The sequence below is a fragment of the Cricetulus griseus genome, chromosome X (genome assembly GCF_003668045.3).
Source record: "Cricetulus griseus strain 17A/GY chromosome X, alternate assembly CriGri-PICRH-1.0, whole genome shotgun sequence".
Taxonomy (NCBI): domain Eukaryota; kingdom Metazoa; phylum Chordata; class Mammalia; order Rodentia; family Cricetidae; genus Cricetulus; species Cricetulus griseus.
In genome coordinates, this window is record NC_048604.1 from 76,172,851 (window position 1) to 76,186,090 (window position 13,240).

A 13,240-nucleotide genomic window follows, 5' to 3' on the forward strand; every position below is an offset into this window, starting at 1 on the left:
GATTTTCCTCCAAGGATTCTGTTTCAAGGAGAATACTGTAGATATTCAAGGATTTCATTGTAGTAGAAACTTATGTGAACCTCATAGTCTAGTCTATATTATGTCCTGTTTATCATCATATACCTATTTATATTGGTTTTGTTTGTCTGTTTTTCCAGACAGGGTTTCTCTGTGTAGCCCTGGCTATCCTGGAACTCATTTTGTAGACTAGGCTGGCTTCAAATTTACAGAGGTGCACTTGCCTCTGCCTCCCCACTGCTGGGATTAAAGGTATACGCCACCATGCCTGGCCAGTGTTAGTGTTTTGGGTTTTTTTTTTCTTTGCAATAATGGATAAGCAAATCAAAAAGTTTGGTTTAGGCTCACAATTTGAAAGGTTTCAATCCATGTCCCTTGGTCTCATTGCTTTGGGCCTGAGGCAAGGCAAACTGTCATAGCAGCAGGAGAAAGTGGAAGGCGAGGTTGCTCCTTCACAGCAGCCAAGAAAGAGCAAAGAAGGGGCCAGTGACAAGATACCCTCTTCAAAGACATGCCCCAGGAACCTACTTCCAACCAGGTCCCACCTCCTATTTTCTGCCATCTCCCAAACTGTCATTAAATTATGAATCTATCGGTGGATTAAGTATTGTGTCAGAGCCCTCTTGATACATTCATTCATTTCCCTAAAGCCAATCATCTGGCAGCTAGCCAAGCCTTTAGATGAGCCTTTCAGTGAACAGTTGGGATTCAAACCATGGCAGTGCTGTTAAGTCCAGTTTACCACCCCTTCTCAGTTGGTTCATATTCTCACAAATGACTCCTGGAATTGATGGCAAATCTGTCCTTCTGATTTGAAAAATTCCAAGTGATGTTTGTATGTTCTTGTGTGATGCTCAGAATACTGTGGCACAAGCGATACTATTCTAGTTTTGCTTAACAAAGTTTAGAGAACTCGACTGATTTCCCAAGGTCATGAAGCTACAGTGAATGCAGTGTAGTTCACTGTGTGTTTGCTTGATTTTGAAGCATGTGCTTTTGCTCAGTTATGTATTAAATGTGGGAATTTGTATTATTAGTCTTTTATGGGGGGTTCATTTTATGTACTTGGAAAATAGAATACAAACATCATTTTTTTTTTTATATTCTCTTACTTTGGGTCCATGTTCATTGATGGTTTTGTCTCTGTTTTCAGCCAAAGCACCAAACAAACCTATTCAGGTGGTTTATGTGCCGTCTCATCTGTTTCACATGCTATTTGAGCTGTTCAAGGTAAGTGGAATTTTAAAGCTTGGGAAGAAGTCTTCATTTTAAATGGCTTTGATTCTGGGCATAATGGATACATTAGATTAGCATAAGAAAAAGATTTTGCATAACCACTTTAAAAGTCTATTTCTGATATCCTGTGGGCTTTATAATCTATACATTGTGAGATGAAAAATTGCTGTGTACAGTATAGTTTTGTGAATATTAGTACATATTGATTTTGAAACTTAATTGTACTTTTGTAACTTCACATCAAATCCATACTGTTTTTCTTTCATTTAGGAGATTAGAGATACTTTTTGGGTTTTCAAACCTGGCAAAGGTTTTATTGGTGATTACTGTACCCAAATAAAAACACATTTCTGTGTATCTGTGATTCTAAAGCATTAATTGTGTTAATGCTTAGTCATTCCAGTCCTGAGAGATCCTGTAACCATTTCATAATTTGAATAAGTTCAGAAGACCTGATAGAGGCAGGAGAGGAAGATGTGGAGCCTGAGCTAGAGAGGAAAGAAAACAAAAACCTTTTTTAGACTATGGCCTAAGCTGTTGCTTTTGTTACCAAGTATCCAGTGATATTTATGGTAGCAGTGTTTTGCATACAGGGTATCTGAGCTAACAATTCATCACTTTTAATGTATAAAATACTAAACTGAACACCTAAAGAATCAGTTGTGCTGTTTTTGTTCATAAGGGCAAGAATGCTACTGGTGTAACACTAAGGTAGACATTCAGTTGAGAGCTTTCTCGTCATCTGTGACCTTTCAGAATTTCTTTTTAATGGATATTTTATCCTTTTTTTCAATCCAGTGATTAGTTTTTATGGGAAGTGTGAATCCCTTCAGTTTTTCTAGCTTCATTAGAGGTAAGGTACTTTATAAAAGCAACTGATAAATACAATTTAAAGTGCACAAATCAGCTGGGCATTGGTGGCGCAAGCCTTTAATCCCAGCACTCGGGAGGCAGAGGCATGTGGATCTCTGTGAGTTCGAGACCAATCTGGTCTACAGAGCAAGTGCCAGGACAGGCTCCAAAGCTACACAGAGAAACCCTGTCTCGAAAAATAAATAAATAAATAAATAAATAAACAAACAAACAAATAAATAAATAAATAAATAAATAAATAAATAAAAGTGCACAAATCAGCCTCTGCAACCCCATTTCATTTGATACAAACTTTCCTTTGGTTTGGGCTGAATAATTTTAAACCCTAAAGCCAACAGGCATGGTGACATGTGCCTTTAATCCAGTCACTGGACAGGTAAAGACAGGTTTGTCTCTGAATTCAAAACCAGCCTAGTCTCCATAGTGAGACCCTGTCTTCACCACTCCCCTCTCTCAAAAATCCCTAGAGCCAAAAAAAGAAGGAAAGAAGGGTTAACAATTAAATGTAAAATAGAATATCAGGAAAACCTTCTTTGCTAGAAATCCATGGATAGTCAAGTTCAGTAGGAGAAAAAAATCCACATAAATCTTATTAATAGTAGCTTCACAAAAAATTATCACATATAAGTAATCTTGTCCTTTTTCTTTTTTGAAATTGTTTTTTTTTTTTTCAAGATGAGGCCTAGCTCAGTGGTAGAGTATGTGCATAGCATGTACATGGCTCTGGGTTCTACTAAGCACCAAAATTAATCAATACATTTAATTTCGTTGAATTGTACTTTGTGAGTCAGAAACGTGGTTTTCAAAAAGAGCTTATTGTTTTAGAACTCGATGAGAGCAACAGTTGAACTACATGAAAATAGAAAAGAGGGCTACCCAGCTGTTAAAACTCTCGTTACTCTTGGTAAAGAAGACTTGTCCATTAAGGTAACCTTTTATTTGCATTTTTACTTCAATCATCAGTTGATTTAATAATATGCATTTAATATTATGAGAGGGAAGGAAAGAAAATTGGTATTCCTTGAGCATGTTATTTGTAAATAAAGTCATGTATCAGTGCTTTCTCAGCAATAGACTGAACACATGTATAGTAGTAGTCCAATAAGATGTTATTATCTGGTGACATTGTAGTAATTCTGTATAAGCACCTTCTAAGATATTTGCCTGATAACATTGACTAATGGCACATTTCTCGATGCGTCCGTCATTTATGGAGCCATGACTATATTGTGCCGGATTCTTGGATTAAGTTACTTCCTTGAATGTTTATGAGCAGGACTTCAATACTAAGCCTGTCTGATTTTGTTGCACTACTCTGTCTCCTTTGTTTACACCATCCCCAAAGGAACCATTTGGCATCCCCATGGCAGCTCAAAGTCCTTATTCAGTAGAGCCTTGTAGCATGTGTTTTATTTAATGAACGCTCATCACCTCCATAAGCACAGGTTGACTCCCCTTTTATTTTTAACATTTTGTGCACTGCAGATAAGTGACTTAGGTGGTGGAGTCCCACTTCGAAAAATAGACCGTCTTTTTAACTACATGTATTCCACTGCTCCTCGACCCAGCCTGGAGCCTACAAGAGCTGCTCCCTTGGTAAGCATGGCAAAGTGCTACAGAAGGAAAGGTCTTTAATGTAGGAATAGAGAGTTGCCCATTTCAGGCGGTTGTACTGGCCTTACCTGAGTGAGGTTGTTTCTGGTATGGGTGGGATCAGAGGTACCTTTTTGCTTTAGCTATTTAGTTTGCAAGTTCTTTGGACTGAGAGTGTTTTCTTAATTTGTCTAAGAAACACTCCAAGATGAGTGTTTCACTCCCAAATACACTGTGAAAAAGCTTTTCTCTGTGACCAGACTTCTGCTGGAGGGTCACTTACCACCATGTACCATCCTCAGAGAGTGGACATTATCCATGGGTGAGCAAAGGGACCACGTAGAGTGCTTGGCTACAGCTTAGTAGGAGATACTTTAGTGTTGCATACCTTATAGGCCTAAGTCACCCAGAGCCTTTGGGTCACCACTGTCAAATTTGTTTATATAATTAACATATTTATTTTATGGAATTATGAAAACATTGAAATTTTCATAATCTAAGCACAAAACATATAGGTAATGTATGTATTTTCAGAGGTCTCTCTGTAGCACTTTAGAAATAACCTTCAGCCTTATTCAGTCAGTGAGAAATGCCTCTGGTTACCATGGCAGCATTTATTCCTGGTAGGGCCACACTTTCTTCCCCTGCTGAGTGTTTCTAATTGACAAACAACAATTGAACCCTTTGTCATTAAACACAGCAATGTATCTATCAGTCTGCAAAATGGCTCAGGGTATAAATTAAGTTTCATTTTAAAGTCCTACCTGACTGATAAGCACATAAGATTATATTTTATTTGTATGAATAAAATCAAACACTTTGCATTGTTATTTGAGGCAGAGTTTGTTAACTCAGCATGTGGAAAACTGAGGAAGTCATTTATACAGGATTCAAGAAAATTCATAAAAGATCAATTTGGAACAGTATTAGCTTGACCAGGGTCTGGTACAAATTTTGCATCTTTACCAGTTGTTTAAAAGAATATGGATTATCTATTCCAGGTCTTAAAATAGCATCCTGAGGATAGCTCTTTATGTCATGTATTTTGTTTGGTTCTTTTGGGGGGTGGGGAGAATAGGACTATAAAGACTGTTATTTATCCACCTTCCATTATATAGATGAGGGAAAGAGGGTCAAAGCAAATTAATGGTAGAGCTTGTGCTGGATGTCTTTGGACCTCTGATATATTGTTGTGTCTGCTCTTGAAGAAATGCATCTATTGACATCTCTCCCAGTTAACAAACTGTCCTCTGTTTTAAAGTGGGTACATGGCTGTGTAGTACTAGAAAATAATTCTCTTTCCAAATGGCTTAGTTTTACATATCTGTGTTTTCCTTTATACATTGTTTTTTAATTGAACAAATTTTAAATTGTTTTATGTTTGTAAGTGTTTTGCCTGCATATATGTATGTATGTGTACCACATGCATGCCTATTACCAGTGAAGATCAGAAGAGGGCATCAGATCCTCTGGAATTGGAGTTATATGGTTGTGAGCAACCACATTTGTGCTGGGAAATGAACCAGGGTCTTCTGCAAGAGCAGCAAGTGCACATAACTGCTGAGCCATTGCTATAGCCCTGAAGATAGACTTTTATAGTTTTATTTATTGTATGTGTGTGTGGAAGTCAGGAGAGTTTTATGGAGTTGAATTCTCTCCCTTTACCTGTTTGCTGGATCCAGGGATTGAACTTTGGTTGTCAGGATTGCACACCAAGTGCTTTGATGCACTGAGCTGTCTCACTGTCACAAGTGATGGTGGTTTTGAGGCAGAGGCTGATGTCACCCAGGTGGGCTGAGAGCTGGCTGAAGCTAGGATGACCCTGAGCTCTTGATCTTCCTGCTTGGAGGACAGACCTGTGTGCCATCTCAGTTTAGGTGGTGCTGTGGAACTGAACCCAGGGCCTTCGGTGTGATAGGCTGGCACTCTACCCACTGAACTACAGCCCTAGCACCTGAAATGATTTTTAATACACCCAATGTATTCATATGTTCCCTGGTTACTTAGATAAATTTATAGGTGGTACCTTTTTACACTAGAAATGTTACTAGTCTGTGTCCTATTGATGGTGCAGGAGGATGTACTCTGATGGGAGATGGTGTCTGTGTGCATTGTAAGGTGTGGAACCATCCTGCCTTTGCATTATGCAATGGAGCCAAATGATACTTTGTAAAGCAGATGTGTCCACGACAAGGCACAGCCTGAAAGCTACTGTTTTGCACAGTATGAAACAACTTAGAACATGGTACAGCCTGATCTCCACATGTCTAAATTTCCTGTTTTGAGAGTATCTACTATGCCTGTTAATTCTTTGATACTTCGGGAGGTCAGAAGTTAAATCTGTAGAGTCAATTCACTGCTTCTATCTCCATGTGGATCCAGTATTGAATTCAGGTCCTCATGTTTGTCAGCAAAACTGTGCTATCTTACTGAGTTTTACTGTGTGATAGATCCTGAACAGAGGCAGCATTTGTTATACCATGGGATTCTTATCAGCTCAGAGATAAGCTTTTCATTTCATGGTGAGAAAAGTCTTAAAAAAGTTGAACAAACTGCTCAGTCATACAGAAATGGAGGTTTCAACTTAGATCTGTCAGAGTCAGAAGCCTGTGTGATCATAGCTCTCTTTCCTTAAGGCCCCTCTTCCTGATTCAGGTTTAATCCCAAGTGCTAAAGCTTACCAGATAGCATCTCCCCATACCCACCTGTGGCCAACCACAAAGTTACTGCCTTTAGTAGCATTGTTCTTATTCTTGCCAAGATCTGTGATCTTCAGTTTAAAAGAAGTATTGCCTGCCAATTTGATGACATCAAAATATAGGAAGGTAGTCATTTTATTTTTAAAAATACCCATTCACTGTATCAACATACTGTAGCTTTTCCAAACCCTTAGGAAGGAACCTCAAGAGAATTTTTTTCAGTGACCTAGTCTTGTTATTGTTAAATTTCAATTTTTGCCAGGCATTGGTGGTGCATGCCTTTAATCCCAGCACTCTGGGTAGCAGAGACAGGAGGATCTCTGAGTTTGAGACCAGCCTGGTCTACAGAGTGAATTCTAGGACAGCCATAGTTATATAGAGAGACAGGTAAAATTTTATTTTAAATGCTTTTTAAAAAGTTAATCAAAAGGGAATTTTTGTTACCCAAACTTGAGGGTTTTTTTAAAATAGAAATGGGGAATTTTGGCCATAGATTATAGACACAACATTATAAAGACTGAGTTACTAATTCGTTTGATTTCAATTCAGATCAATGATTTGTTTTAATCTTCTATTCGTGGTCCCTAATGAAGCATTTGTGCCACTCTCATCCTATTAATTTTCTTTTCTTAATAGGCTGGATTTGGTTATGGCTTGCCAATTTCTCGACTGTATGCCAGATATTTTCAGGGAGATCTAAAACTGTATTCCATGGAAGGAGTGGGTACCGATGCTGTTATTTATCTGAAGGTACTGTGTTTTGTTTCTGTTAGTATAAAGGCCTCTTGACTTTTAAAGCTGGAAGTACCCATAGCTAGTCGAGAAGACCACTGTATCTTCTTATCTTGAGATCAGATTTGTGAAACCAAGCTATCCTCATGACTGATTTTATGCCAAGACATAACAAAATAGGAAGCATAGAGGTATAAAACTTAAAATTTTGATTTTACAACCATAGATCTAAATTGTGGTTTTTCAAAATTATATGTTCCTCGAAAGACCTAGCTTAAAAGGAGACTGATATCCAATAATCTGAAGCTTTCTAGTATTTTACTTTAATTTCTCAAGTTACAAGAATTCAGTAATGAAGCTGGGTGTTGGTGGCACTTGCCTTTAATCCTTGCACTCAGGAGGCAGAGACAGAAGGATCTCTAAGTTCAAGGCCATCCTCCTCTACAGAACAAGTTCCAGGATGTCCAGAGCTACACAGTGGAACCCTGTCTCAAAAAAATCCAAAAAAATAAAAATAAAGAATTCAATAATGATAATATGTTTATATAAAAAGATCCGTAGATCTCTATATCAGGTGAGGTAACCCAGACCCAGAAAGACAAATACTGAATACTTGCTCTCATGCAGATGTTAGCTTTTAATTTACATACATACATATATGGAAATGAGCATCAGTATAGTTCACAAAACTATAAAGAGGTCCATGACAGAAAAGAGATTTGGAGGATGGGTAGGAGGATAGTAGAAGGGCACATAAAAGCAGAAAACTACTAGAGATGAAAGGGTACACAGGGGACAGACTTGGGGATGGAAGAGAAAAGGTAGATGGGAAGAGACTCAGCAAAAACAAATTATATACAAAAATGCTTTAAGGGAACTTTTACATTGTACATTATTTCTTAAATCAACAAAATCATAATAATGGCCATTTAAAATGCTCATCTAATAAACAAGTTCTCTATAACACTGTTTTTCTCATTTATTGGTGGTGTTAGACTTTTATTTCTGAATTCCAGAATTTTGGTATATTATTTCGATGGGTAGTAGAGACATATAGTAACATTTAAAAACTTCAAAAATGAGAAATGAAGTGTTTCACTGCTGGCACTAAGCCACACTTAGTGAGAGGTACTTTTTTGTTTGTATGGATCCTCCTAGAGTTGATTCTATATTTATAGGGGTTGGGAATATAGCTCAGTGGTGTAAATCTTTCCTAGCATGTGCAAGGCTTTGGGTACCATTCCATTATCACTAAAGTAAAACAAACTGGGTGAGGTAGCATACAACTTTAAGCTCAGCACTTGGAAGGCAGAGGCAGGCTAGCCTGGTCCATGTAGGAAGTTCCAAGCCAGCTAGGGGTATATAGTGAGACCCTATCTCAAAAAATAGTAACATCAAAAGGCTATAATAGAGTTGGTTATGCATTTATAAATAGATTTTTAAAAACTAATCTGAAAGTCATTTCAGTAGCTTGTTTTTGTTTCTTTGGAATATATCTTGCACAAATTTCCACAAAGATTCATGTAGAACTGGCTCATTCTTTTTAACCATGCATAGTATATTACTGGCAATGATATCACAATTTCACTCCTTATTTGAATGTCAGTATATCTCAACATGGGGTTTGTTTGCTTACTCTGGTGCTGGGGATGGAGCCCAGAGCCTCCTGCATGACACTATACATGCTCTCTTCTACTGAGCTACATTTCCAGCCCCTAAATGATGTGATGTTTAAAATCACTTGATGGCAAATGTTCATGAGACTTTATTTCTACTGGGTTTTTTTAGGATAGCAGTTGCCTGTTGAATAAAAATGCTTGATGTAAGCACATACTGTCAAAAACTATTGAGTATTACAAACCAGTATTGACTGTGTTTTCAATACTGATTTTGAGTGAGGGAGTTAGCAAATGATTTCATCCATTTAGAAAGGGTTCAGGATCTTTCTCCTGACCAGTCTAACTAAATCTGTAAGATAAATTTTAATATTTCAAAAGCAAACATGTTTACTGGTGTTTAAAAGAGTACATTCTGTGATTTTTCACGTGAGAAAAATAGTATCCTAGACCTTTGGTGTATGTACTTTTTTCTAATAGGCCCTTTCAAGTGAATCATTTGAGAGGCTGCCCGTTTTCAATAAGTCTGCATGGCGCCATTACAAGACAACTCCTGAAGCTGATGACTGGAGCAATCCCAGTAGCGAACCAAGGGATGCATCAAAATACAAGGCTAAACAGTAAGAAACCACTTTGATTCCCATTATAAAATATATGATTTGTCTCCAGAAAGTACCAGGCAGACAACTGACCAATATTTTGTGCTATACATTCTCTGTGGTTTTATCACTGGAAAAGCAAAGTGATCCTTAGAGAAAGAAAGACTGGAGAAAGATTTTTATGCTGAGGAGGAGAACAAGAATTGAGTAGCTAGAATCATGGTGTCAATGGAATGCCCACTGTCCTAGGAATCCATGTGCTTTGGAGGTATTGACAGTGAGCGGGGGCTTATTCTTGTGTGAATGTTGTTTTAAAGCAATTAAGTTTTCAGTTTGCTGTTAGTCTTAGAGCATGACAGAAAAAAGTTTACAGAATTTTAGTGGATCAAAATGGAGTCGATTTACACAGTGAAGCATTATTTAGTCTTTAAAAAGAAGGGAATTCTGAAACATGCTTCAATGTAGATGAATCTTGAAGTCATTATTTGATGTGGAACACACCATACTCAAAAGCATAAATAGCGCTGTTTGACTTTTATGAGATGCCTAGAGCAATCATTTCAGAGAGTCAGAAAATAGAAGGGTGGATACCAAGACTTCGGGGGAGGTGAAACAAAGAATTGCTAATGAGTACAAGTTTTCTGTTTGTGGTCATGAAAAAGTTCTAGGTATAGGTAATGGTAATGTTTTGCAACAGTATGAGTATGCCCAAACAACTAAGCTGTTCACTTAAAAGTAGCTGGTAGTGAGTTCTGTATTATGTGTAGTTTATTAGAGTAAATTATTAAAAAGTTGTTACTCATAGAACAGCTATCACTATTTTATATTAGTAAAGTGCCACTACATATGTTTATAAAACAATCTAGTTTTTGGTTTCCAATAATGCTTCACTGTGCGATAGACTCCAGTTTTCAATTTAAACTAATTTTTTATTAGTTTATGTGTTACAAATAAAACAAAACAAAAAACCTAGGAAATATTAAATGAAAGAAGAAGGGAAAAATCATTGTATTTCCACAGCTCAAACATTGCTATGGGTACGGATTTGTGTATATTATTTTAAATAATATGCTATTCGTACATATATATGCATTTTCTCCAAGTGAGATCACTTTTCATACTGTTGAACAACATGCATTTGTTTCATTTAACTATCTCTACTTTTCCATGTCAGTAGCTTTCATCTTGTTAAGAATTTACTGAATTTTCCAAACTGGTATCCATTGCAGGACCACATGACATATGTGGATAGTCTCAAGTTGTTCTTAACATCGAAAGTGTTGCTGTTGAAAGACCGTGTCAACAAAACATCTCCCCCTTGATGTGTTTAGTTCTTCTCTGAAGTATCATTTAGTTTGTTCCTTATTCCCATATTTTATGGAAATCAAAGTTGTTATAAAGGCTCTCAGTGGAGCTTTTTTATTTTTTTCCCTGCTGGAATACTCCATCAGTACTGTTGCAGAATTATATGTTTAGATAAATGACTTCTGGTTGATCCATTATTGGTGATGCTAAGAGTAGACCATAATTTAGGTGATGGCTATCTGATCTCTCTACTGAAATGGTTCTCAACCTTTCTAATGCTGTGACCCTTTAATACAGTTCCTCATGTTATGGTGACCCCCAACCATAAAATTATATTCATTGCTACTTCATAACTGTAATTTCGCTACTGTTATGAATCATAATGTCAATATTTTTTGGAGATAGAAGTTTGTCAAAGGGGTCACAACCCATAGGTTGAGAACCACTGTTCTGTAGTATAATTCAGCCTTTTTTCACTAGAAAGTAATTTCATGTTACATGAAAGTAATTCAATTTTGTTGTTGTTTGTTTTTGGAGTGAGCCACTTTACAAAAATATACTTACCTATCAACCATTTACCTATTGGTTTTTTATCTTAGTTGACCATTTTGTCCTGTAAGGACAGTCACTTTTACCAATTTTATTCAGCATAGTATAGGAATTTCTACCCAGATCATTTAGGCAAGAGAAAGAAATAACCCCCCCCCATTGGAAAGGAAGAAAGGAAGTCAAATTGTCCCTAAGTCAGTATTTTACTCGTCTTTGTAAAATGACATAATCTCTTAAAAAACCCTTCTTTGGTAACTATTGACTGATGTTCCTCTATAAAGTACATTTTTTTTCTCATTAGTAAAGGCCATACCATAAAATACAGTTTTTCTAATATGTATTTAACTTTTTCCTTTAAACTTAAAGGGAAAATTCAATTCTCTTTTACCCACTTTGTAAGGTAAGCAGTTGAGTTTTAAAAGTTACCTTAAAGCAGTGCTTCTCAGCCTTCCTAATGTTGCGACCCTTTAAAACAGTTCCTCATGTTTTAGTGATCCCCTAATGGTAAAATTATTTTCATTGTTACTTCATAACTAATTTTGCTACTGTTATGAATCATGATGCAAATATCTGGTATGCAGGATATCTGATTTGTGACCCCTGTGGAAGTCTGGTTTGCCACCCAGGGATCACAACCCACAGGCTGAGAACCACTGCCTTAAAGGATGGTACAGGAGTTTTGGGACTTGTCTTTTTTTCTTTTGTTTTTAGAGACAGGGTTTCTCTGTGTAACAGCCCTGGGCTGTCCTAGAACTCACTCTGTAGACCAGGCTGGCCTTAAACTCAAGATTTGTCTGCCTTTGCCTTGTGAATGCTAGGGTTAAAGGTGTGTGCCACTACCACCCAGATTTGTTTTGTCTTTTTGAGCATTGTAGATTTAATAGTATTTTATTGTTTTATGCATTATATTCAGAACTTATTTTTTATAGAAGTATAACATATAGTAGGAAAGTCTACAAATCTGAAGTGTATGGCTTGACACACATTTACATTTCTCTCTCCAACTGAAAGACTCCTTTCTAGCCAGATTGTTCTCTCTACCATAGAACATGTTTTCTGACCATCACCGGAGGTGTTATATTTTTTAAATCATAGAACAAAAGAGACATGTAAACATTCACCCTTGTCATCTTTGCTCCCTGTGAAATCCATTCATGATGTTGCATGCCCCAGTTGTTAGTATTTAGGCATCTGTACTGCCCTGTCTTTGGGGTTCTGACAGGATACGCCCTCAGCTGCAGACACCTGTGCACATTCATTATGTTCCCTTTTAAAAGGGCCCTGCCCACCCCCATCATCCTCTGTCTTTCTTTTTCTCCCCCCCTGCCCCTCTTTGCTCTCTCCTGCTGCTTCTATCTCTGGAGGCCAGTGCCCCCTTTCCCTTTTTATGATCCCTTTCCCTAATAAAAAAATCCCTATGTTAGTACCCTGTTGCATGGCGTCTTTCTCTCAATGCTTTTCTTAAATTACAACAGCAGTCATTGTTGCTTAAGTTGGCACACTTTTGGATAATGAGAGTTATTTTGAGCTTGGTTTTCTATCTTCTGTTGACAAAAGTACATTAATTTTTGAAAGTTGTCCTACTTTCTTGCCTAACACGATATCCTAAGCTCAGCTTCACATTCTATGCCCCTGTCCTGCAATCAGCCACTTTATGGTTCCTTTTAACAGATCTCATTACACCTTTTCTAAGCCCCTTTTCTGGATAGAGGTTCTCAACACACACATACATGTATGTATCTATATACCCAGATACCTAAGTTCTTGTTGATAGTTTCATTTTATTTTAGCATTGTTTCTCACTAATGTGTTTTCCTTATATACACTTCTTACCATACAAACCTTGACTCTTAACATCCTTAATATGACAGAACAGAAACATTTGTAGGCAAGTGTAATTTATATAGCTTTGCAGTATTATACCATACAGTAAATTCTTTTTTTCTCTCCTTTCCCCCCACATAATATACCTATTGATTATTTGGGCATTTCATACTATGCACCTTGATCATACTCACTT

At 37.1% G+C, this 13,240-nt stretch overlaps 1 protein-coding gene across 2 annotated transcripts in view; it reads left to right on the top strand.

Annotated features, from left to right (window-relative positions):
• Pdk3 (pyruvate dehydrogenase kinase 3) overlaps positions 1-13,240 on the top strand; it is a 75,882-nt gene that overhangs the window by 51,213 nt on the left and 11,429 nt on the right. The window contains exons 7-12 of one of the 2 annotated variants that reach the window (XM_027431906.2): positions 1,172-1,248; positions 2,953-3,054; positions 3,613-3,723; positions 7,056-7,169; positions 9,248-9,387; positions 11,587-11,647. In XM_027431906.2, coding sequence (XP_027287707.1) covers positions 1,172-1,248; positions 2,953-3,054; positions 3,613-3,723; positions 7,056-7,169; positions 9,248-9,387; positions 11,587-11,632 — 590 coding nt within the window. In that variant the 3' untranslated portion in view covers positions 11,633-11,647. Of the gene's footprint in view, positions 1-1,171; positions 1,249-2,952; positions 3,055-3,612; positions 3,724-7,055; positions 7,170-9,247; positions 9,388-11,586; positions 11,648-13,240 lie in introns of those variants that run through there. The other variant, XM_027431907.2, reaches the window with a different exon arrangement.